The sequence below is a fragment of the Mauremys mutica genome, chromosome 1 (assembly GCF_020497125.1).
Source record: "Mauremys mutica isolate MM-2020 ecotype Southern chromosome 1, ASM2049712v1, whole genome shotgun sequence".
Classification (NCBI taxonomy): domain Eukaryota; kingdom Metazoa; phylum Chordata; order Testudines; family Geoemydidae; genus Mauremys; species Mauremys mutica.
In genome coordinates this window covers 178,810,804-178,837,224 of record NC_059072.1, presented here as the reverse complement: position 1 = coordinate 178,837,224, position 26,421 = coordinate 178,810,804, and the positions used below count along the sequence as shown (strand labels likewise).

At 43.2% G+C, this 26,421-nt stretch overlaps 1 protein-coding gene across 1 annotated transcript; it reads right to left on the bottom strand.

The window, feature by feature from the left end:
* Positions 1 to 911: 911 nt before the first annotated feature.
* On the bottom strand, positions 912 to 21,933 carry LOC123353517. Its single transcript, XM_044994686.1, has 7 exons — positions 21,867 to 21,933; positions 18,467 to 18,787; positions 13,694 to 13,753; positions 10,980 to 11,294; positions 5,720 to 5,821; positions 3,562 to 3,608; positions 912 to 2,016 (listed from the first exon to the last, which is right to left on the bottom strand). Exons 1-7 carry the CDS (start codon positions 21,931 to 21,933, stop codon positions 1,900 to 1,902), a joined length of 1,029 nt encoding a protein of 342 aa, XP_044850621.1. The 3' UTR covers positions 912 to 1,899.
* Positions 21,934 to 26,421: the final 4,488 nt, after the last annotated feature.

Genomic DNA, 26,421 nt, shown 5'->3' with positions numbered 1-26,421 from the left:
GGGCGGCATGCTGGTCACCATGAGGGCAGCAGTCAGCCAGTCCCGTGGCTTCGGTGGCAATTCGGTGGCAGGTACGCTGAAGGCATAGGACTGGTGGACCTCTGGCAGGCATGACTGCCGTGCTTGGGATGGCAAAATACATAGAGCCGCCCATGTCCCAGGGTGACAGAATAGTCTCGGCACTCATTCAATATTTGGCCTCTCTGCTAAGGCTGATCAGAGAGGTGCCACTGCAGATTAATGCTAGCTGATTATAGTTTGCATGGTGTGGACACCTGTCTATTAGAATTTGCCCCAAGCCCAGCAACGCATTTGACATAGACCAACAATGCTGTCAGAGGGAAACAGCTTAGTCTGGTCAATCAGTACTCTGCACTACAGGGGTGTGAAGTGTAAAGCATAACACGTTAGAGTGCTCTAACTGCCCCGTGAGGACCCTGCTGGTGGCATGAACTAAAAAGTACCAACTTCGTGTTGATGCAGTCCTGTTTCAAACAGGGCTATGTTAATACAAACTAGGTACCTTTTAATTTGTGCCAGCAGGGTGCACATAGGACAGTTGGAGCAAAAGCACATTAGAGCACTTGACTTCACACTCTGTAGACAGCACTGCCATGCTGCATAGACAAGCCCTTACCTTGCCCAGTCTTGTAGAGATTAACACTCCATAAGCCATTAATCACCTGTAGTTATGTTTAAAAAATTAAAAATAAAAAAATCTTAAAATAATAAACAGTTACTCTGAATCACATTGTGGAATACATATTAAGTTACTAGCCCTAAGCAATCTCCACTCTGTCATAATTCCTAAATATCGAAAAGAGTTATGATTTTCACAATATAGGCAGCCACTTTGTTTCTTAATCTTTTTATTGAATTAATATTTACTCTGAGAAAAAAAGATCATATAAACAACTTAAAGAAGTCAATACATTGTCTCAGAATAAGTGCAATCCATTGATCCCACCAGATCAGAAATCTAGGCCATTACATAACAATAAGAACAATTCTGGTTTTTATTTACATTACTGTGATTCCTAGAGACCCAAGTCAGGATCAGGACCCTTGTGTGTGGTGCTGCACAAACTCACGTAGATACAATGCATAACTGAAGTTACAATGTCATCTGTTGACATGAACCATCCCAGTTAATACTACAGAACAAACAGTACACACAGATCCTCAATAATCTAAAATGTACAATGTTGACAAGGCATTAACAGGAGTTAAAGTGGGACATTATAAGTCAAAGGAAAACTACCATTGACTTCTATCAAAGGGTTATTGGCCCCTAAAATAATAATACAAATGGAGGAGCAAAGTTAAGGTTGTTTGACTGTGGGTGAGAGAATTTTTCTGTTTAAATGGCTGCCCTGTGTGAATCCGGTGTTAAAGTTGGTGTCATCCTTACCTATGTAACCTTAGTTTGTGATTTCCATATTTTCAAAATGTTCAGGGTGTTTACTGATATGTTAATGTTCATGTCTTCTCTTTAGTTGTACTTAAGAAAATGGGCTCCTTAACTGCGATTTAAATATATTAGTTTCAGAATACAGGATTAAAATCTGTGCTAATTACACACGTGCAACCCCACTGAAATCAGTGGGACCTCATGTGGTATAAGCAAGCCCACAATTTGGCCCATAGTTTTTTAAATAATTGTATGACTTTATACAATATGTTTTCTGGGTTCCTCTGGCCTTTTGGAGAAAACATGAGGTATAGCTAGTGGCTGACATCTGCATGGAGCCATGGATTGATTACATTTCCAAACACATTCTTCTTGGCAAATTAAACCAAGGCAGCGGGTTAATACAGGGAAAGTTTTGTTAAGCATCTTTCACAGACAGCCAAGAGTGGACCTGGGACTGGACTATTTGGTTCTGTATTGTTAGAATATTAATTTTCATAAATGTCGTCTGACTGGTTATCATGCGAGACCCCCGACATGCCTGAAGCGTACACATTGGGGTTATCTGGGGCAGCCATGGTGTTCAGGCTCATGTTATTTCCTGTCTGAAAAACAGAGCGGGAGAGAAGGATCAGACTTTTTTTTACAGGTAAATATTAGTTAAAACAGACAGATGGAAACAGAGAATAATGAGTGTAGAAGTGGCAAGGGTGGAGAAATAGCACCGGCTGGATTGTGATCATGCCAATGCAGGACGCATCGGTACCTGCAAAGGCCAAGTCCAGCAGCGCTTTCTTGTTCACCAAACAATGTCTGAGATATATGGTTGTCGGAGCTGCTTCCTCCTGAGATTGTGACTCAGTATATGAGTCAACGGTCTGTCTCAAGAGCCCTCATACAATGCCATGTCTTCAAAGATTATCCGATAGTTGAAAAGGATGCTTTTTACTCCGGGTAGCACTGTTCCTTCTCTTTCCAATATAATAACCCTCCTTAGTTTTTCTACTTCTCACTTGTGCTGCAGTTTGTAAAGGGTCAGATTCTGCCCCCTTTCTTCACATTGAGTAGTTTCTTATACCACACGTAGCTTCATTAAAATCAGCGAAGTAAATCATGAAAGAGAGTTGCTGAGACTGGACAAAGATGGTGAATAATGGACACCATAAGTCTAAGTTTTAGTGCTCTCATACCACAGTGGTGTAAGTGTCTGAAAATACTCAGACAGAAATTGAAGACCGAGATGTCATTTCCACTCAGACCTCTCAGGTGTCATTTTCGTTTCTACATTCAGGTCTGACTCTTTTTCTTCAAGAAAACACGATGTTAATGCAACACTAAGGCTGGGATTTTGATTGCACAAGAGCCAGGACATTCAAAATTAAAGTTGCTGTGGAAACTCTAATTCTGTCCAAAACTCTGAATTTTTTGACTTGTGTGATTAACAAAGCAGCGCTAACATTTCACTGATGTAGCTGATGCTGAATTCTAGTTCTCCTTATTTGTTTACTTTGTACAGAACGAACAAACAGAAAAACACATAGGTCTAAATTTTCAAGAACTGGCTCCTTAAATTGTGCCACACACCCCACATCCCCCACACAAAGGGGAACGAGTGCATACAAACCAGATGTGTACGTACACGAGTGCTCATTCATGTGGGCGATCACAAATATGGGTTTTACTCATTCAACAGATGCAAATATCAGTTAGAAAATACTGCAGTGTTTGGCCCACAGTATCTCCCTCACACACAGACACCAGAGTATGTCTTCATGGCAAAGCAAAGGTGTGTTTATAGTATGGGTAGGCAGACCTGTGCTAGTTTTAATCTAGCTAGCATGGGGAATAATAGTAGTGAAGATGTGGTGGTATGGACTTCAGCATGGGCTAGCCACCCAAATACAAGCCCGACAGGGACCTGGCTGCATACTTGTGTTGATAGCCCCTGCTGCCATATCTTCACTGCTATTGTTACCTGTGCTGGCTAGGTTAAAGCTAGTGTGGGTAAGCCTACCTATGCTAAAATCACACCTTCACTTGCAGTGAAGACATATCCATAGTCTGCCACAGACACTGGACAACATCATCAGTTGGACTTAACATATGACTGTGGATGCTGTCAGCACAAAACAAATCCAAACACCACTTACCTTTGTTAGCACAGAAGCTGACGGTACCTGTCGAGAGAGCTGGAGGACTGAAAATGAAATGCCCAGAGATCAGAAGAGTTATCCCATCAGCACAAGATGTTTTAATAGCATGCTGTAAATTTAGCCTGTAAGCTTAATTTACACTTTTATATATTTTATAGCTCATTTAAGTGAATGTGCTTTGTAAATGTTTTGAGCTCTGTTTCTATAAAAAAAAGTTACAATAATTAGTAAAGGTTGGTTAAATGTTTTTTTAAAAAGCCCAAATATCTTCCTATATTAGTCCTCAGCCTATTTTACTGTATATTTTACTTGTATTATTAGGAAACATCATGTATGCTCAAACTGATCTTGCTGTTTAACCAAGATTTTGGATCAAGACAAGATTTAGGAGTTGAATCAGAAGTGTCGTTATGCATGCAATACGCATATGTCCAATAAAGCTACTTCTGAGCAAATATAGCAAAAAATGTGAATATTCTTCTAAATAAAACACTCTGATTCACTTCACTGGCATTTGGAACTCCTTTACTATGTATTTTTAGTTATTTTCCTAATGCAAGATTGATTGTCATTCGGTGGTAACCATTAAAACATGTTGATTTGCAAGTAAATATAGTCTTTATACTTAATATGATACTATTTTTTGCTAGCCAGGAAGATACGCTATATCTACACACATTTATATAAGTAATTGTATAGTTCAACATACTTTTATTTTAGATTCTTAATTTTTACATTTTTATCATATTAGAAAATGGTGAATGATGATTTTCTTATTTACTAGATTCGGGTTTTTTTTACTCATAATTAGTATCAAGCTGCATTCTGATGGAAATTGCAATTAATTTAAAAATGCACAAAAACATCATTTAAAACTTATTTTATTTATTAGTTAAATAAAACTACCTTAAATATGCTAGATACATAAGGTGGAGGGGGAGTAAGTTCATCAAACTTGTTTAACATTTAAAACTAACTGATATATTAAACAAAGGAAATATTATCTCTAGTTAGTGAATTGAACGGCTTGTTTCAGGTCACCATGTCCTTCAAGGTTTTAGAACTAGTAGATCTCATCCTCACACCTCATTTTTATTCATAGATTGGAAGAGGAGAACAAACTTCCCTGCTTTTTCAACTGAATCAGTTTCTCAACTTTGAGTGAATTAGTCACGGAACTGAATAGTTGAATAAGCTAAAATGAAGAAAATATTCTCTCTGCTGTTTATTTATTACTTCCACCAGTTAAGCAGTTTGACTTTCTTTAAAACTTCATCAGCAAACATATACTGCTTAATTTTTTTTTAAATTCATTTAAATAATTTTGATAGATTATAGTAAATTTAGGCTCAAACATAGGTTGTCATAATTTGAAATAAGTGCATTTTTCTTTTAAAAATAAACCTAATTTAAATAAAATCATCTGATTTAAGTCAAAATCAGACTTTTTTTTACATTTTTAAAATTTATTTTTATCCACTCTGTTCTAAAGTCAACCTTCTTCAGAATGTAGGAATTAAATTTAATGCTCTCTGATCTCTGCCCAACAGAAATACTAATGAAATGTCAATAGTATGTAATGGTCACAGTTTGCTCCTAAAATCTTCCTGTTTCAGACTCTCAACTAAATGACATTGGACGCCAAATGGAATATCAGTGACTACTGTTATTGTCCTGTCAGGAGTAATTGCATTGAAGTTAATAGAATTACATTGGTGTAAGGCCAGGGTGAAAGGAAAACATGGCCCATCAAGAATAAAACTTTGTATTCGTTCTCAGCAATGTGTCAGGTAGCATAACTTTAAAGCAATAGTATTTTATGAGTGGAGGTTAGAAGTTTACCTTTCCTGCCTTCAAAACAAAGGGGTCAGGGAGATGTCTCGTAGCTCTAAAACTTATTCAGGCAAAGAGAAAAGGGAATATTTGATGGTATTTTAATATAATTTTTAAAATGTTCTGTCTACAACTAAATTAACAATACCCTGTTTCTGCTGGGTTTCCATTGCGGGGCCTGGCTATGTCCCACCCTCTGCACAAAGAGACAATTTGACCAAGCACCTAGGTGTTTTCCTCCACTCCCATTACCTGTCATATGGGCATTAGGGTGTCATCTTCTGCTTGACAGGAGTCACTGACTAAGCTCCAAGTGACTTACCTCTGTGTTGTAAAGTACAGTATAAAATAGTCACAATAATGACACAGGAAATGGCGCCGCCTGTCAGGAGATAGTGAAGTAGAAGGGAAAATCCCACGTGCTCTAGGAAGATAGAGAAAGATATTGATAGTTACAGTGTAGGAGAGAAAATCCACAGGTGGTGTCACTGGTAGGTGGTGTCTCAATCAAGTCACAAATCCTCTGACTACAGGATATTCAGGATAAAATGGGTAGATGATCCACCTGATCTCTACATTAACCAATTGAAAAGTGTGTGGGCACACATGATACAGAGAGTTTAGGTGGACAAGGACACGCTTCTGGGGTGATTTTAATTGAAGAAAGTCATAGAAAGGTAACTTAAGGAAGGGAGTCACTTTAAAGGCATGGACAGGCCCACTGTCTGTCAATTCCTATCTCCGTCCATAGGCATGCATATGCTACATAAAACACCATGAACAGCAACATATTTTCTTCTTGTGGCAACATTTTCTATGGTGACTACTATTATTTTCCATTCATAAATAGGCTTTTTATTAGAACACTATTAGATCTCTGTATTACTGAACCCAGTGATCATACATGTTGTGTAGTGACATGTGTATCTTAGTAGATTATGGGTGTACTGCAAGCTAGAAGTATACTGCGGCCAGATCAGCAATGTGCATACACATTTCAGTTCTCTGGATCCATGAAGGTGCAGCCATGGAAGAATCTCACAGGGGAAAAAATGGGTCAAAGAAAGAAAAGAGAAAGTAAACCAGGCACAATACAAATGAATAATAACCCTGAATTGCTTTTCTTTTTTTTCAAGATCAGGAGAACATAAGGTCCCAGCTGTTACCTTTGCCCAGGTCTGGCAGCTATTAGTACTTAATAATATTTCACTAAAGTAAGGAACATAAGTCCTGGTGGACAGTACTGTGGAGTGGTGGATCTCAATGAGCTGTGACTGAGAGGAGTAGTAGCTTAGTGAAGAGTGAATGTTTGGTGAAGAAGTGAGAGATGAGTAATGAGTGGGTAAGTGAAACGCTCAGGATGTTGGACATGAGAGTGATTTCTTGTTAGAAGAGAAAATACAGTGGGTTTTTATATAGTGCAGACTAGGGCTGTCAAGCGATTAAACAAATTAATCGTAATTAATCACGCGATTAAACAATAATAGAATACCATTTACTTAAATATTTTTGGATGTTTTCTACATTTTCCAATATATAGATTTCAATTACAACACAGAATACAAAGTGTACAGTGCTCACTTTATATTTATTTTTAATACGAATATTTCACTGTAAAAAACAAAAGAAATAGTATTTTTCAATTCACCTCATACAAGTACTGTAATCCAATCTCTTTATCATGAAAATTGAACTTACAAATGTAGAATTATATATAAAAAAACCCCTGCATTCAAAAATAAAACAACGTAAAACTTTAGAGCCTACAAGTCCACTCAGTCCTACTTCAGCCAATCACTTAGACTAATAAGTTTGGTTACATTTGCAGGAGATAATGCAGCCCACTTCTTGTTTACAATGTCACCTGAAAGTGAGAACAGGCGTTCGCATGGCACTGTTGTAGACGGCGTCGCAAAATATTTATGTGCCAGATGCACTAAAGATTCATATGTCCCTTCATGCTTCAACCACAATTCCAGAGGTCATGCGTCCAGGATAATGATGGGTTCTGCTCGATAACGATCCAAAGCAGAGTGGACCGACGATGCATGTTCATTTTCATCATCTGAGTCAGATGCCACTAGCAGAAGGTTGATTCTCTTTTTTGGTGGTTCAAGTTCTGTAGTCTCCACATCGGAGTGCTGCTCTTTTAAGACTTCAAAAAGCATGCTCCACACCTCATCCCTCTCAGATTTTGGAAGGAACTTCAGATCCTTAAACCTTGGGTTGAGTGCTGTAACTATCTTTAGAAATCTCACATTGGTACCTTCTTTGCATTTGTCAAATCTGTTGTGAAAGTGTTCTTAAAACAAACAATGTGTGCTGGGTCATCATCCGAGACTGCTATAACATAAAATATTTGGCAGAATGCAGGTAAAATAGAGCTGGAGACATACAATTCTCCCCCAAGGAGTTCAGTCACAAAGTTAATTAATGCATTTTTTTAACGAGTATCATCAGCATGGAAGCATGTCCTCTGGAATGGTGGCCAAAGCATGAAAGGACATATGAATGTTTAGCATATCTGGCACGTAAATACCTTGCAACACCAGCTACAAAAGTGCCATGCGAACACCTGTTCTCACTTTCAGGTGACATTGTAAATAAGAAGCAGGCAGCATTATCTTCTGCAAATGTAAACAAACTTGTTTGTCTTAGTGATTGGCTGAACAAGAAGTAGGACTAAGTGGACTTGAGGCTCTAAAGTTTTACGTTGTTTTGTTTTTGAGTGCAGTTATGTAACAAAAAAAATCTACATTTGTAAGTTACATTTTCACAATAAAGAGATTGCGCTACAGTACTTGTATGAGGTGAATTGCAAAATACTATCTCTTTTATTTACCATTTTTACAGTGCAACTATTTGTAATAAAAATATTAAGTGAGCACTGTACACGTTGTATTCTGTGTTGTAACAGAAGTCAATATATTTGAAAATGTAGAAAAACATCAAACATATTTAATAAATTTCAGTTGGTATTCTATTGTTTAACTATAACAATTAAAATGGTAATTAATCATGATTTTTTTTTAATTGCGATTACTTTTTTGGGGTTAATCGCGTGAGTTAACTGCGATTAACTGACAGCCCTAGTGAAGACATATTTTGCTGTCAGCAGTGGCTGATGTCATGGTATAATGCATGATATATTTTTGCTGTCAACAGATGACAAGATATAGTGCAAATAAATCTTCATTGGTCTTCTCAGATATTCATGGTCTAGCCAGCTGCTACTAAAAAACTGAGTAACCAGAACCCCATCTATACATATATGGCTGCACCTCCACTCTTCTTCACTCAAATAATGTGCACTTCAGTCCTAACTATGCACATCTGGTTTCTCTGCAAATTTGCTGTCAGCCTTAATTCTGAATCACATGACTTTTGCATTGTTGAGATCGCTCTGTTGCATCAGTGTAGTTCTTGGCACGCAATAACTGGAGTGAAGAATGAAGTCTGATTCTGAATTGTTTTGTAGTTTGGCAAGTGAGTTACTTACAATGTAGCTTGAGGAGAGCAAACATACACACAAAATATACTAACGCAATACTGAGTCCACTCTGTCTCAGAGTATCACCAACTAAAGCCCCCTTTAAAAACTTCCATGTAGTTGTGAATTTTTAACACTTGGACACCAAGGGTGGGATTTTCAACAGTGCTCGGCATTGGCCCATGCTGTTTCCACCAAAATCAACGGTGACAGTCCCATATGGATAAGATATATCCTGAGCAAAAGGTTTCATTTTTTAGTTTGGTGGCCAGAACCAAAAAATGTTATTAGTTTCAAACCAGAATTGAATTTCTTCAGTTCTTCCTCACTTGAATGAAAAAAAAACAAAACAGAATTGTGTTGAGGCCAAACAAAATGTTTAGAATTTCAGCCTATAAAGGGAGACATGGCACATGCTTTGGCAGTTGATTACACAACTATTTATGAGACAGCCCAGGAATGTTGGGTATCAGGATTCCTGGTTTCTATTTCTGGCTCTGGAAGCAGAGTATGAGCTAGTGGTTATAGAGAATACAATCAAGCACTCACTTTAGTACTGGGTCTGTCATTTAAAGAACTGTGGTTCTAGTCCCAGTTCTTGGGTGAATGACAGTTGCCTTCCCTAAGGTAAGGGTATCAGTCCTTGGGTAATAAGGGTTAACAGTAGTCAGGGAAAGAGCTGGGACTGCCAATGTGCTATTCAATGGCTGGGGCATGCAGTATCGCCAATTCCAAGAGTTCAAAAATTCTCAGTCAGAACCCAAATCATGAGACTGGCGTACAAATCATGAGATTCTTTAATAAGATTAAATCATGTTTTTTAGTCTCTTTTCTGATTTTAGTCTGTCCTCTGCCCACCTCCACTATGTGTGTGACAAACACAGTACCACCGGCTCTTACAAATGTGTTTGAAGATGATTTTGCCTTGGCTGCAGGAACTCTTGCAAGAGCCGTTCCCACGCAGTCACCTTTATGCCATTTTGCACTGGGTGCCTGCAAGTCCCTGTCCCTCGCTCTTGGCCTCCCAGGCCATGGCAGGTACCTGTTCCCATAGCCGCCAAAGTCTGCGCAGCTCTATGTGCGATATTTCTCACTAGAGTGAAAACCTCATTCATGTCCCCAACTCTGCTTTGGGAGCTGTGGGGAGGGCGGGGGGAGACAGGACGGGACGACCATGTGAGGGACATTAGAGACTGTCTCATCAATAATAGCACCAATGTGGCTGCACTTCACTTCCCCATTTGAGCCAAGGAGCGATGAGAGTGGGTGAGCAGGAGCTTTGGAGAGCTGGAGAGAAGAAGGGAAGCAGGTACCTACTGGGGCTGGGGAAGAGGAAAGCAGGTGGCTGCTGGGAGCAGCAAGGGAGGAATCGGGAAACATGTAATTGATGGAAGTGGAAAGGAAGTGAAAGAGGGCACCAGCTCCAAAATCATGTGAGGGAAGGAGCTTTTCACATCATCATGAGAGCTCATCATGAGAGCTATTGCAGCCGAAGGCAAAACCATGGGACTTGCGATCAATTTGCAAGAGTTGGCAATGCTGGGGAATGTGTAGCTGTGGCTGCTGCGCCGTGGTTATAGTTCACAGACACCCTGGTCAGGGAGAGCTGGCAGGGCATTGCCCGGTGTTACTGTGATCAGACCTCCCAGTCTATATCCATGGGTGGGGTGGGGAACTATGTGCTAGGCTGCATCTCTATGGGTAGAGTCCAAGACAGAGGGAAGAATGATCATACACACCCTGAATAGAATGACCACCAACAGAGAGGCAGCCCAGAGTATCCCTAGAGGTCTCTGACTCAGGAGACTGAAGCTCCTGGCCAGGTATAGAAAGCACCAGAGAGTGGGAGTGCCCCACCCACCTCCGGTCTGGCTGGGATGGGGCAGAATGGGGATGAAGCTGAGGGGGCAGCAGGAGGAGCAAGGAGGCTGTTCCTTCCTTCCCTCCCTGGGTCCCAGCAACCTTGTGATTTTGCCAGTTTTTTCCACTCAAGCCTGTGGGAAGTGACCCATCAGTTGCCCCCTACCCATCACAAGCTGTAGTTCTGGGCTGCACTCCAGTGGATGGGAATGTGACACAAGGTGTTTCTTACCCAACACACTCAGAGTGTAGTTCCGATGGAGACCTCCGTCCCTGTTTACAATTTCACACATGTAATTTCCTTCATCAGAGAGTCTCACAGGGTGAATCTGAAGGGCGGGGTCATGATCAGGTCGAGCTGCCCAGTCCATCCTCTCACTGCAATTTGTTCTGACTGTTTTATTTAAATCAGCCCTGTATGCTAATAAACAGCAAGCTCCATCCCTTAGTCTTATCTTCCATACTACTGAGATAAGATTCACTAGTGACATATTAGAGCAACTCAGCACAGCCCTGTAACCAGTCACTAAAGACACCATGACGTTATCTGGAGAGGATACAAGAAAAAAAGAAAAATGAAAAAAGTGTCACTTAGGATGCAATTACAGATGAGCAAATTCTGAATTCCCTTCGGATTAATGCTTCTGCTCTTGTACTCCATGGAAACCTCCCCGTGAAGCAGATCCCAGGTCCATTTGGGGGTATTATCGGCTCACAGCTTTAAAAGCTAATTGTGTGAGACGTGGGACAAAGATACCAATCAACAAGATTTATCTCTCCGCAGACCCATGGCCAGGCTATAATCACCATTAAATGACCTTTATTGGGATGAAGCCTGATTTGTATTCTCTTTTTCCTCCTGATCAGTAATTTTATCATGGCCAGCCTGGTGACCATGAGGTCATTGCTCTGGCTTTCACCCAAAAGATCAAGCTTTAATTTCCAGGCTTCATCTTCCTCAATCAAAGCCAGTAGGATCTGAGAGAGCTTCAGAGGTAGCACAATCACCCCAGGGGGAGGGAACATCAGTCTAGGAATAACACTGCTAGGCTCTGAAGGGAGTCCCACCTAACTCTTCTCAGTCAAAGATCTCCATGATGCGGTAGTTCCAGGGCCGGCTCTACAGTTTTCGCCACCCCAAGCAGCGCGCCGGATTGCCGCCGCGGACGGCGGGGGCAGTCCGTGTGCTCTTAGGACAGCAGGCACGTTTCCACGGCGGCAGCAATTCAGCAGCAGCTTCTATGTTTAGCTGAAGCCGCCGCAGACAGCTAAACATAGAAGCTGCTGCCGAATTGCCACCACTGCGGAAACGCACCTGCCGCCCTAAGGGCACATGGACTGCCCCCGCCGTCTGCGGCAGCAATTTGGCGCACTGTTTGGGAGCAAAACAACAGGGACTGCCACCCCTTGCAGATTGCCACCCCAAGCACGGAGCTTGGAATGCTGGTGTCTGGAGCTGGCCCTGGGTAGTTCAAAAGGCAAATCTTTCATTATAGACTAAATAAAGAGTTATGTTGAAAAGTTAGAAAATTCTCATCCAAAAAAGCCATTTCAAAGCTGCCATAAGAAGCAAGATGGTAAGAGACAGTAACCCTTCATTCCCTCATTCTAGCAGATATCAGAGTGATCATATAGCTAGTTTACTTCATGCTGTTGCAGGGTGGTACCACTGTGAAGGAATTTGTGACAAGTAAACCTCCAAAATGCTCAGAATTTCAGATAAACACCCCAACATTTGGATACTTATTTGATCTAGATGAACTACATGCGTCAAATGAAGCCCCATCTTAAGCAGGTACAATTCCCACTGGATTTGGCCCCTTTGCAAGACTGGGCTGGAAATCTTATGAGGACTTTATTTTTCTTGAGATTTCCATTCCTTCCTGTGTGTTCTGATTGGCACAGATATAACAAAAAAACAAAACAAACATCCTACCCCCACCCCAGCATTTTAGTACAATATTTGCAATAATTGCAATATTTCAGTACTATCATTTCTAGTTCCAGTGAGAACAAGGAACTGTGTAGGAAACCAAAGCTGGAAAGGGATAAAGAACTGAATTTTTCAAACTTCAGAAGAGGTTTGGTTTGTTTTCAGCCAGGGTTCCAGTCGGTTCTTAATTTTCTTCTCAGCAGTGCAGCCAGTTCTAGTAGGAGCTCTGCACACATAGCACTAAAATTTTACTTTGTGGAGTCCATCATTTAGTGGAAACATCTGACATGATATGTAAAATTACAGAGTGGGTTTTGATACCTTGAGTGTCCTCCCCTCCAGCTCTTCCTGCCTTCACTGGGCCCAGTGCAACCCAGGGATCAACTGCCCTTACACAGTCTCTCTGCTCCTCCCTGGGTAGGTGACCATATTTCCCTAAACTGAAAACTGGACGCGCAGAGCTGGCCTGAGCTGCCTGGCACTGCCACTCATCCCACCCCCAAACGTTCCTCCAGGCCCCCAATTGAGCCAAGTAGCAGAGATGGGAGGTAGGGGGGAAGAGGAATGGGTATGGGTTGGGATCTGGGCAGCAAAGCAGGGTGTGAGTACTTCTGAGCTCAGAGCCAGAAGGTGAAGCTATTGGAGTATGATCCAGCTAGTGGTGCAATGCACCTTTGGGGACTGGGATAGCAGAGGGGCAGAAAGGAGGCTATGGGTAGTGGGGGGGAACTAAGGAGACTCCAGATAGCAGCCCTGGGGAAGTGGTGGGAGGCCAGGAGGTGGCAGAAGCAGGAAGCTAGAGGCAGTCTGAAGAGGGAAAGAGGCCGGTTGGGGAAGGAGAGTAGGGGCTGGAGAGGGCTCTGGGGACCGGCCCCAAAGGACGGGGGGCAGGGAGAACACAAGGCTGGGGTGGGGGCTCCAGGGACCATGGGGGGTATAAGGCCCACAGGGGGGCAAGCCATGCTCAGTGCCCCAGCACAAGGGGATGCTGCAGGACCTTGTGAGGCATTTACCAGCCAGGTTGCCCGGCAGGGCCTGGGACTCATGAGTCACGGGAATGAAGTCAGTGGTTTCTGAAAAATAAAAAATAAGGGAGCGTCACTTATTGGTAAATCAGTTTATCCTGGTCTTCCGCCTGTCCTGTCCTGTGTGACAGGAGGTCAGGAAGTGTGGCATTATGGCTTTACCTACCAGGAAGGAAAGGGAAAGGTGTATGGCAGCCCTTGGGCCGATCCTTCTCAGCTGAACACTCCCCAGAGCAGAAAAGTTTAGAAAGACAAGAACATAGGAAATGGCAGTGTTCCTGAGAGGAGAGGGGGGTGAGATGTAGGGTGGGAGAAGAGAAAACCGACAGTCACCTGTTTATTAGTTTTTACTTGTGGTGCATTCCCCTGTCCCATCCCACAGAAATGGGTAGTCCTGCAGTTAAGGCACTGGACTGGAACTCAGATGTAATGTGTGAATTTAATTAGTGACTCTGCTACAGACTTCCTGTGTGGTCTGGGGCAAGTCAATCTCTCTGCCTCAATGCCCCATCTGTAAAATGGGGATGACACTTTCTTTCTTCCAGGCATTGCCTTTCTTATCTATCTTAATTTTCTTTCTTGTAATTTTAAGAAGTTTCAGCACCTGTGATGTTTTCAAGGCTTAGTGGTTTGTGAGGAATTCACACCAGTGGGTGATGGAACAAGTTCCATGAAATCAGATTTGCTCTTCCCCATTATCCGATTGTGGCTGTGGGTAACGCAAGAGGTGGCTTCTTGGAAATCACCCACTTCCTCTCCTTTCGCTTACAGTGGCCCCTAATGCAGGTGGCCACAGGAGCAGCTAACAGGGACAAGGCCTCAAAATCTGGCACTCAGCTTAAGCTACAAGAACATGTCTCTCTAGACTCATGAAGCCATTAATGGATGCCCCTCCTTGAAGCAGTCTGTAGCCTTCTGTTGCTGGAGGAACTGGAAGAGGGAGGGGAAGAGAGGGTGTTATATCCTTGGGGGCAACAATTTTAGGAAGAAATCACTGGAGACACAGAGAGCTGTAAACCTCGCAACCAGCCATTTATTGCCACCCACTGAACTAAACAAGAACCAGCTAAGACAGGCTGGACTATCCCCTAATAATCTAACTCAGTTGCCATAGCAACACAAGAGTCTATTACCACAACAATCAAATACACGAGAGAGAGAGATGAGAAGGTAAAAAGAACAGAGAAGAAAGGCAGAAAAGGACAGGACAGATAAAATGTACAGGGGAAGAATCTGGCAGCAGGGTCTCTGTCTCAATCAGTGCACAGGATGGACAATGCTCACTGAACCATCAACTATTCTGTATTTTGTTTTATCCTCTTTGTTCAGTGCGTGGCCACACAACTTATTTACTGCGCACTATTCAGACCCTGCTCTGAACACAGAATTAGTCATTTCCTGATGCGCTTTTCTAGGGCGCTCATCACTGTAGTATCTGAGTGCTTCACAAACACTAATTCATTTATTTTCACATTTTACAGATGGGATATCTGAAGCACAGAGAGATTAAGGTGAAAAGTATACACTAATTTTGGGTGCCCAATTTGAGATGCTTAGGACCTGATTTCAGAGTTCTTACCATTATATAGGACTTTGTATGCTGAAAACCCATTGACTTCAGTTGTAGCTGTGGGCACTCAGCAACACTTCTGCAAATCAGGGTCTCAAGCTGGGCACCCAGAAAATTAGGAACACACAATTAGTGACCACCCATGAAAAGTGTGGTTTAAGTGACTTTCCTAGCACTGTATAGAAACTTTGGCAGATGCAGGGATAGAATCCATTTCTCCAGGGCAGCGTTCAGCTGCATTAACCACCAGACCATTCATCTTCTCTGCAGTCCCCTGCCTCCTTCACTGCACAACCAAGTTTCATCTACAGAGCAGGGTACATCTTATGTGCTGAATGAGGTGCAAGAATCCCTATTCTCAGTTCTGGTGCCTGGAGCGGCAGAATGCGTCTACACTGTGCCCTGGTCTACACTACGCGTTTAAACCGGTTTTAGGAGCGTAAAACCGATTTAACGCCACAACCGTCCACACTAGGAGGCACCTTATATCGATTTTAATGGCTCTTTAAACCGGTTTCTGTACTCCTCCCTAACGAGAGGAGTAGCGCTAGTATCGGTATTACCATATCGGATTAGGGTTAGTGTGGCCGCTGATCGACGGTATTGGCCTCCGGGCGGTATCCCACAGTGCACCACTGACCGCTCTGGACAGCAGTCTGAACTCGGATGCAGTGGCCAGGTAGACAGGAAAAGCCCCGCGAACTTTTGAATATTTCCTGTTTGCCCAGCGTGGAGCTCCGATCAGCACGGGTGGTGATGCAGTTAAAAATCAAAATAAAGAAAGATCTCCAGCATGGACGATGCGGACGTGATCGCTGTAAGGGCAGGCAAAACTGTTCTATCAGCGCTCCGTTACAGAAGACGAAATTCAAAATCATTTTTTAAATATCTCCAGACAGACGCCATAGCAGGGACTCAGCGCACTGCTGCGTGGCAAGCGTAACGGAAAGCCAAAGAATCAAATGGACGCTCATGGACTGGAGGACTCAAGCTATCCCACAGTTCCTGCAGTCTCTGAAAAGCATTTGCATTCTTGGCTGAGCTCCAAATGCTTCTAGGGTCAAAAACAGTGTCCGCGGTGGGTCAGGGCATAGCTAGGCAATTTACGCACCCCCCCCCACCCCCCCAGAAGTGAAAGGGAAAACAATCCTGTCTTGACTCTTTTACATGTCACCCTATCTTTACTGAATGCTGCAGATAGACGGGATGGTGCAGCACTCAACAACAACATCCTTCCTCCCACCCCGCCATGGGTGGCTGATGGTACAATAGGACTGCTACCCGTCCTCATCATCAGCCTATTGGCACATGGGGCAGTGCAAAAGGACTGGTAACCATACCAACTTGTTTGGGACAGGTCGATCAAGGTCGCCTGGTCCTAATTTTTCCTGGTAGATGGTGCAGTATGGCTGATATCCATCATTGTCATAGCAACAGGGGGCTGAGCTCCATCAGCCCCCACCCTTCATGTGTAAAGAAAAGATTCAAGTGCCCCTGAACTAGCAGAGGGATGCACTCCTTACTGTCCTGTCTGGACTATCATAGCAGCTGGAGGCTGCCTTCACTAACAAGTCACTGTGTCTTATTCCTGCATTCTTTATTACTTCATCACACAAGTGGGGGGACAATGCTACGGTAGCCCATGAAGGCTGGGGGAAGAATGAAATGAACAGGTGGGGTTGTTGCAGGAGCACCCCCTGTGAATAGCATACAGCTCATAATTTCTGCAGGATCTGACACAGAGCAGCTGTGCTCTCTGGTTCTCTGATACAGTGGTTCTCTAGTACACTTGCCCATATTCTAGGCAGGACTGATTCTATTTTTAGATACCAAAAAGGAGGGATTGACTCAGGGAGTCATTCCCAATTTTGGCTTTTGCGCCCCTGGCTAAGAGCAGCCAGGGGCACTTATGACAGCAGCAAATGGAACAGTGCAAAAGGACTGGTAGCCATGATCATCTTATTACCAATTTATGGATTGGTAGATGGTGCAGTATGGCTGATAACCATCTCTGCTGTCATGCAAAAGCAAAAGCATGCTGCTGTGTAGCGCTGCTGAATCGCCTCTGTCAGCGGCATCTAGTACACATACGGTGACAGTCACAAAAGGCAAAACAGGCTCCATGATTGCCATGCTATGGCATCTGCCAGAGCAATCCAGGGAAAAAAGGCGCGAAATGCTTGTCTGCCGTTGCTTTCCCAGAGGAAGGAGTGACTGACGACATTTACCCAGAACCACCCGCGACAATGATTTTTGCCCCATCAGGCACTGGGATCTCAACCTGGAAATGCCAAGGGGCGGGGGAGGCTGCGGGAACTATGGGATAGCTACGGGATAGCTACCCACAGTGCAACGCTCCAGAAATCGACGCTAGCCTCGGACCATGGACGCACACCACCGATTTAATGTGTTTAGTGTGGCCGCGCGCACTCGATTTTATAAAATCTGTTTTACAAAACCGGTTTATGCAAATTCGGAATAGTCCCGTAGTGTAGACGTACCCTGTGTTTTAAAACCTGCGGCAGCAAGTCTCAGAGCTCGGGTCTACAGATGCACACTCACGCTACTGTGCTAAAAACAACTGAATATACATTGCAGCTCAGGCTCTGAAGCCCAATCCTCTTTCCAGGCTTCAGAGCTTGAGCAGGCATGTCTACACTGCTGTTTTTAATGCCATAGCACTGTCCCTCTGACTAATGCTCTGGGCTGTCATACAAGAGATCTGGGTTTAATTTTCAGGCCTGGTCTCCCACTCTCCAAGCCAGTAGCATCTGGGACCCTTCAAAAGGCAGCATAGTCAACCCCCAGGGCAGGGACACTGAGCTAAAATAACACTGACAGGTTTTGAAGGGAGCCTGACCCAATCCAGGTTGGTTGATGCTAGATAAAAAGGTGCACTTGTAAAATGTGATAGCAAACCTGTTTTAAAACCTTAACGTAGACAGGGCAAGTTGCATTAGCCACTCGAGATGAGTGCAGATTAAAAGAGACGAGAGAATTCCAAACCTTTCACAGGTCGGGACTGATGTGCATTTGTAAGGTGCTGGGATAGTGTGGTGATGAGTGCAGACTTAATACTTCAGTAGAACATCCTCCACCATTTTTACCCCCCTGGGATGCATTAAACAGCATCTGAATGCATATCTGTATTTAATATGCAGGAGTATAGGTGATCCTGATACCAAACTCACCTCTAACAATAACACTTATTGAATGGCTCTGAGAACTCAGGCTGTCCAGAGTAGCTCTACAATGATACAGTCCACTGTCACTCTGATGAATCGGCATAAAGTTCAGAACAGCCACATTCCCTTCTCTCCACGCTGTGTGTCTTGTTGGCCCATCTTTCACAAGTAGGCAACTCATCCCCTCTATCAAGCACCAGTTTATGGCTGGCTTTTCTGTGCAGTACTTCACTGGACACTCTATACTGAGGGAGTCCCCAGGTTTGCTCTCATATTGTAAACCTCTCCGAACTTGAAGTTCAACAGTACAATTAACAGTTCCATCACCTGAAAAAAAGAACAAAGGAACATTACACTATGAAATTCTGCCCTCTTCATCTCTAGCTGTTTAGCTTAGAGCAGGGAGTATAAAGACAAAAGGAGGTGTAAGTTTAATAATATGTAATGGAGAATATAATAATTTCACTGAAACCCAAATGTTTTTATTTATCAATAGTTTCTTTAGTTGTTATGGAATTAGGCAAACACACTGGGCTAGTTAACTCCATGGATTATATAAGTGTTTAAATGGTAGTGCAGGTAGATTATGAAATGGAATTACATCCTTTTTAGTTTGGATCTTGGAGCTAGGTCTCAAGTTCCTTATTTTAAAGGTATTCTTTTTAGATAGATAGATAGATAGATAGATAGATAGATAGATAGATAGATAGATATTTTACCAGTAGAAGTGGAAGGACTGTAATAAGATTTGCTAGATTTTACGATATGCTTATGTAAATGAAGTATCTGTTTCCATCTTATTCCAGGTTTTATATCATGTTATGTATCAAGGAAGTCCATTTAGATTCCTGAATTTGTGCTGCTCAAACGTAAGAATACAGTATATTTAGAAAGAGGAAACATGATGTGACTGCAATGTAAGTTCAATCAAACTTAGAAGTAGGAGAGAGCCATGGGGCCAAACTCAGAGACGAGTCACAGGGATTGTCTACATGTGAAAGTTAATGTGCAGTAAACTAGGGTGTGAATTTAAAGCACACTAGCTTCTTCTAACTATCTTCCCATGCAGACACTCTTATGGCACACTAAGAGCGCTCTGGGGCAGTTTAGTTTAATTCACTTTCAAATTGCATTAAGCTATTGCGCACAAAGGCACTCAGTGTGCACTAGCTACTGCTGCCTTTTTCTCCCCCGCCTTGTAGATAAGCCCCAAGTGAGTCTCAGGTTATGGATATGTCTACACTACAAGCTCTACACAGACACAACTGCACCACTACAGCCACGCTGCTTAACACCCTTGCTACAGCAATGGAAGGGGTTTTGTTGTTTCTGTAGTAAATTCACCTCTGAGAGATTGTAGCTAGGTTGATGGGAAGAATTCTTGCACTGACATAACTGCATCCGCAGTGGGGCTTTGTTCTACCTAACCACATCTCACAGGACACAGTTTTTTTTCTTTTCTTACAACCCTGAGCGACGTTGCTAGTTCAACCACTATTTTAGGTGGCCTGACAAAGCCAGGAAATTATTTAAATTAGCATAACATACATACAGAAGGGACTGGAGGAACATGTACATTATGCTGATTTATACTTGTTCTAAACCAGGGGTGGGCAAACTTTTTGGCCTGAGGGCCACATTGGGTTTCTGAAATTGTATGGAGGGCTGTGCCTCCCCAAACAGCCAGCTGTGGCCTGGCCCCTGGCCCCTGCCCCCATCTGACCCCTCCTGCTTCTCACCCCCAAAAAGCTCCCCTAGGACTCCTGCCCCATCCAATGCCCCTGTTCTCTGTCCTCTGACAGCCCTCCTGGGATCCTTGCCCCATCCACCCCTCCCTGCCCCCTGACCTTCCCAGGAATCCGTGCCCCTGACTGCCCTCCGCCGCCCCATCCAATCCCTCTTCTCATTCCTGACTGCCCCTCCCGGAAGCCCTGCCCCATCCAACCACCCCTTCTCCCTGACCACCCCTGGAACCCGTGCCCCTGACTGTCCCCCACCATGTCATCCACCCTCTCCTCTCCTTCCTGACTGCCCCCCCAAGAGTCCTGCCCCCATTGAACCCTCCTGCTCCCTGCCCTCTGACTGCCTCAATCCTATCCATACTCCCACTCCCTACCCACCGAACTCCCCTGTCCTCTATCCAACCCCCATCCGCCGCTCCCTGCCCCCTTACCTGCTCTGGTGGCTGGCAACGCTACAGGCACACCACCCAGAGCACCAGGACAGGCAGCTGCGCCACCCAGCTGGAGCCAGCCACGCCACCATGCAGCACAGAGCACCGGGTCAAGCCGTGGTTCTGCAGCTGCGCTGCCCAGCAAGAGCTCGCAGCCCTGCCACCCAGAGCCGTAGTTTGCCCTCCTCTGTTCTAAACTCTCTCTAAACTCACAGGCTCAACCTCTTAGGAGACAAGTTGGTGCTTGTGATACATTAAGTTAGGCTTTTCTTAAAGCTACTCAGACTAAGAGAGCAAATTGGTGTAATTTACATGCTGAGAAGTCAGAGAAATGTGTAAACTACAGCAATCCCTTTCTCTAATTTGATACATGTAAAATTCAGTAACCTCTTGCTCTAACATGTTACAATTTCAAAATATCCCTCTAGGTTTGCAGAAGTACCCCCCTTTGTGGGACTGAATAAAGCCCCTCCTCTCTTTCCCTCCACTACTCTGCAATCCATTGTACAGACTTGGCCACAGAGGAACCAAACCTAATTAGCTGTGGGGAGCAGGGCGGGGGGGGGAAGGAGTGCCACTCCAAAACAAGGACACAGAATTGCCTGCAGACCAATAGAGTAAGGTGAAAAATCGGGGCAGAGTGGTAGGGGGTAATAGGTGCCTATATAAGAAAAAGTCCCAAGTATTGGGACTGTCCCTATAAAATTGGGACATCTGGTTACCCTACACAGGGGAAAGTTTGAGTCAGTGAACACTTAAGAGGAGGTATGAAAAACCAAGTGCAAGAAGTTTGGAAGGAGAACAAAGAAGGAACAGCTGCCCCAGCAGCAGCAGAACCAACAAGGGGCAGACAGACACCAACGCACAGGGGTGCCGAGTTTCACCTCCGAGCTGCTAGATGGGGAGCTAGCTGCTGCACTGGTGACTGCAGACCAGAAGGGATTCCTGCAAACATACATCATATCCCTGTTTCTGTTCCACAGCCAACTGCTCTGTAACGGCAGTGATGGCCAGATTTTAAGAAGTGCTCAGGACCCAGCAGTTCTCAGGGAGAACAGTCAGAGCTATTCCATGCTGAGCAATCTTGAAAAGTTGGATAGAAGGGTCCAGATGCAATTCCCACTGAAATCAGGGAAAGAGTTTTTCCGTTGACTTCACTGGCAATTGGATGAGACCCTACGTTGTGAGGAGTAGTTAGTGAATTGCATTTATTCAGTGAACTTTCTCACTTACCTACCACTTGAAACAGTTTGAAAAGGAGGAGGAAGAGAGTAACCAGAGCTCCCTGTGCTTCATACATCTTTCAGGAAAGATCAGGGTGAACTGCAGGAGGTAAAAATAGAGAAAATTACTCAGAATCACAGGTAACTGTGCAATTCATTCCCAAGCTTTCCTCTAACAGAATTGCAACTTTAGTTATTAACTCTCTGTTGGCTTATCCATGGGATGGGGTGGGAAGGGTACAATAGGTTATAAGTATGTTGCCACAGTTAAGGCTCCCAAACAATCTTAACTCAGTCCTGAAGTGAAGCCATGCAATCAATGAGCATCCTGAAACAAATGTAAATCTTTTGTATTTAGAAGCTATTATTTTACTGTTATGACTTATTGTTCCTATTAATCACTGAGGTTTTGTTAAGACTACCTGTTCACAAATGCCTCCTGATTTTGGATGCCCAGTTTGAGTCATGTGATTTTCAGAAGTGCTGAGCATCTGCAGTTCCCATTCGAAACAATAGAAGCTGCAGGCGCTCAGTACTTCTGAAAATCAGTCGCAAGGTGTCTCATACTAGGCATCCAAAACCTGAGGCTACTTTTGAAAATTGTGGTCTATATATGTGTTACAGTCTGCAAACAGATATTGCACTAGAGTGAGAGAAAGATGATAGTTCAGGCACTGAATGAACCTAGAAGAGTTTTGCTTAATAACTTGAACCTTTGTGAAGCTGTGGGCCGAGACCAAGAAATATTATTTGTCCTCCACAGTAAGCACTGCAAGGAACAATCTAGCTCAACTGTTTCAGCTAGATCATTCATTTGATTGCTGTGACAAGTTTGTTATCCTGAACTATAGTGACATCATGGGATAAAAATAAAATGAAACAATCTACTGTGCCCTTAAAAATCAGTTTCATTTTACCTAAGACCACAAAAAATAATATACATTAACTATCATTGTATGGTTACTGCATGGCATCACTACAGGGCACTGTTAAGATTGTTTGGGTACCTTCACCATGCATTTCCAAACCTAAACAAGTTTTGATTTCTTGTAAGGTTAACCTTTACTCTGAATTTTCTGAGGTTAATCCTTGGATTTGAAATAATTACAAATATCCAATCCCACGCAACTAGTCCTGCCCTGGACCTTGGGCTTACACGTCAACATAAAAGCCATCACAATGCAGCTGCTGTCTTGGACAGACCATCACCTCATGAAAGCAGTGGTCAGAGTCCTTCCAGTGACTATGCAACAAGAAAGACTAATGATCCTGGTTCTTACCACAAGGACTCCTGGACTACATCTACACTACTCATCACTGTTGGTGGCATGTAGTGTATGTGTAACTACACGCCACAGTGAAAAGCAAGTTGCGTCCACACTGCAATGTATAACTACATATGTCAGTGAAAAACTCCAACAGCATGGAGGCAGCAGGGAAAGACTTCAGGAGCTCCCCACTGCCAGTGCCTTTCACTGAGGGGAGGATAGGTTCTGGCAGGGAGCAGGCAGCAGGGAAACCCCCAGCAGAATCTTTCCCTGTGGTGGTGGAAGTTCTCCAGCAACAGGAAGCTGGCGGAGTCTTCCCCCTCCCCCCCCCCCCACTGCCTTCCTACTACTGGAGTCTTTCCCTGGGATGGGGAAAGGTTCCACATCAGGGAACTGCCTCAGCCTTTTCCTGCTGCCTCCCCCATGCCAGAGCCTTTCCCACTGCTGGAGTCTTTCCCTGTGGTGGGGAAAGTCTCCAACAGCAGGAAAGCAGTGAGACACTCCAGTGCTAAAAATAGCAGTGTAGCTGGGGAGGTACTGCTTGGGCAAGCTGTGTAGGGTATATACTCATGTACATATGTGCACCCTTCAGGCATGTCTTTACTCTACTCACCTAAGCTGCACCCCACCAGCTACACTATCATTTATACCCATTCTAGGGAGACTGTGTGGGTAGGTATGCTACATGCTTCCAAAAGAAGCACGCAGTATAGACGTACCCATGGACTCCAACAAATTCCAAAACCTGCTAATGGACAACAGTACGCCAGAACTGAGAACCTGGTATATCATTACCATTCTACACTGATTTCAGCCACTGACATGATGACTTCTTCCTCCCCATCACCCACATGTATCTGAATGGTTTTCTGACACCCTGCACTGGATGACCCAAGATTTGCGAATCTGACCCATGCCCTTCACAGTTTGTGAAAGAGTAATGAACAACTGGTGCCACTGCTAACTGTAATAGCCAATGCCTCATTCAGAAAGGAATCTTCATGTTCTCTTCCAACACACAATAGTCTGATCGCCAATGAAGAAACCCAACTTAGGTACTTCAGTTCTATTGTTCAATGTCAAATCTTCCATTCCTGCACAACCTGATAGAGAAATTAGCAAAAGGCCAATTACAAGTTCACCGAACTGAAGCTAACATTCTAGATCCAGCATAATCTGGATTCAGATCAGGGCATGAAATAAACTGCCTTAGTGGCACTGATGAATGACTGCCTCCTATCAATGAATAAAGGGCAGACATTCATGCTCATCCTCCTAGACATCCTCATGAGAAGTTTTAGCTAAAAAAGTAGTTTTTGAGAAAGTTTATAAGAACATAAAAATGGCCATACTGGGTCAGACCAAAGGTCCATCTAGCCCAGATCCAACAGTGGAAAATGCCAGGTGCCCCAGAGGGAATGAACAGAACAGGTAATCATCAAGTGATCCATCCCCATCACCCATTCCCAGCTTCTGGCAAACAGAGGCTAAGGACACAATCCCTGTCCATCCTGTTTAATAGCCATTGATAGATCTATCATCCATAAACTTATCTAGTTCTTTTTTAACCCTGTTATAGTCGGCTTTCACAACATCCTCTGGTGAGGAGTTCCACAGGTTGACTGTGCGTTTTGTGAAAAAAATACTTCCTTTTGTTTGTTTTAAACCTGCTGCCTATTAATTTCATTTGGTAACCCCTAGTTCTTGTGTTATGAGAAGGAGTAAATAACACTTCCTTATTTACTTTCTCCACACCAGTCATGATTTTATAGACCTCTATCATCTCTTTTCCAAGCTGAAAAGTCCCAGCTTTATTAATCTCTCCTCATACAGCAGCTGTTCCAAATCCTAATAATTTTTGTTGCTCTTTTCTGAACCTTTTCCAATTCCAATATATCTTTTTTGAGATAGGGCAACCACATTTGCATGCGGTAGTCAAGATGTGAGCATACCATGGATTTATATAGGGGCCATATGATATTTTCTGTCCCTTTCTGAATGATTCCCAACATTCTGTTCACTTTTTTGATTGCCACTGCACATTGAGTGGATGTTTTCAGAGAACTATCCACAATGATTCCAAGATCTCTTTCTTGAGTGGTAACAGCTAATTTAGACCCCATCATTTTATATGTTTATTTGGGATTATGTTTTCCAATGTGCATTACTTTGCATTTATCAACATTGAATTTCATCTGCCATTTTGCTGGCCAGTCACCCAGTTCTGAGAGATCCTTTTCTAGCTCTTCGCAGTCTGCCTGGAACTTAACTATTTTGAGTAGTTTTGTATCATCTGCAAATTTTGCCACCTCACTGTTTACCCCTTTTTCCAGATCACCTATGAATATGTTGAATAGGACTGGTCCCAGTACAGACCCCCGGGGGGACACCACTATTTATCTCTCTCCATTCTGAAAACTGACCATTTATTCCTACCCTTTGTTTCCTATCTTTTAACCAGTTACCAATCCATGACAGCTTGTTTTACTTAAGAACCTTTGGTGAGAGACCTTCTGAAAATCTAAATACACTATATCCACTGGATTCCCCTTGTCCACATGCTTCTTGACCCTCTCAAAGAATTCTAGTAGATTGGTGAGGCATGATTTCCCTTTACAAAAAACATTTGACTTTTCCCCAACAAATTATGTTCATCTATGTGTCTGACAACTTTGTTCTTTACTATAGTTTCAACCAGCTTGCCTGGTACTGAAGTCAGGTTTACTGGCCTACAATTGCCAGGTTCACCTCTGGAGCCCTTTTTTAAAATTGGCGTCACATTAGCTATCCTCCAGTCATCTGGTACACAATCTGATTTAAATGGTAGGTTACAGACTATAGTTAGTAGTTCTGCAATTTCATATTTGAGTTCCTTCAGAACTCTTAGGTGAATACCATCAGGTCCTGGTGACTTATTACTGTTTAGTTTATCAATTTGTTCCAAAACCTCCTCTAATGACACCTCAATCTGCAACAGTTCCTCAGATTTGTCACCTAAAAAGAATGGCTCAGGTTTGGGAATCTCCCTCACATCCTCAACCATGAAGACCAACACAAAGAATTCATTTAGTTTTTCCGCAATGGCCTTATCATCCTTGAGTGCTCCTCTAGCATCTCGATCGTCCAATAGCCCCACTGGTTGTTTAGCAGGCTCCCTGCTTCTGATGTACTTTAAAAAAAATTGCTCTTACTTTTTGAATCTTTCGTAGCTGTTCTTCAAATTATTTTTTTGGCCTTCCTAATTATATTTTTACCCTTCATTTGCAGAGTTTATGTTCCCTTCTACTTTCCTCACTA

Excerpts from the sequence above, each read along its gene's own strand:
- LOC123353517 (XM_044994686.1), bottom strand. The coding sequence starts at position 21,933 with ATGTATGAAGCACAGGGAGCTCTGGTTACTCTCTTCCTCCTCCTTTTC. Across the intron at positions 18,788-21,866 it reads CAAACTGTTTCAAGTGGTAG|GTGATGGAACTGTTAATTGT; the intron begins GTAAGTGAGAAA and ends TCTTTTTTTCAG. Across the intron at positions 2,017-3,561 it reads CAGCTTCTGTGCTAACAAAG|ACAGGAAATAACATGAGCCT; the intron begins GTAAGTGGTGTT and ends TCTGTTTTTCAG.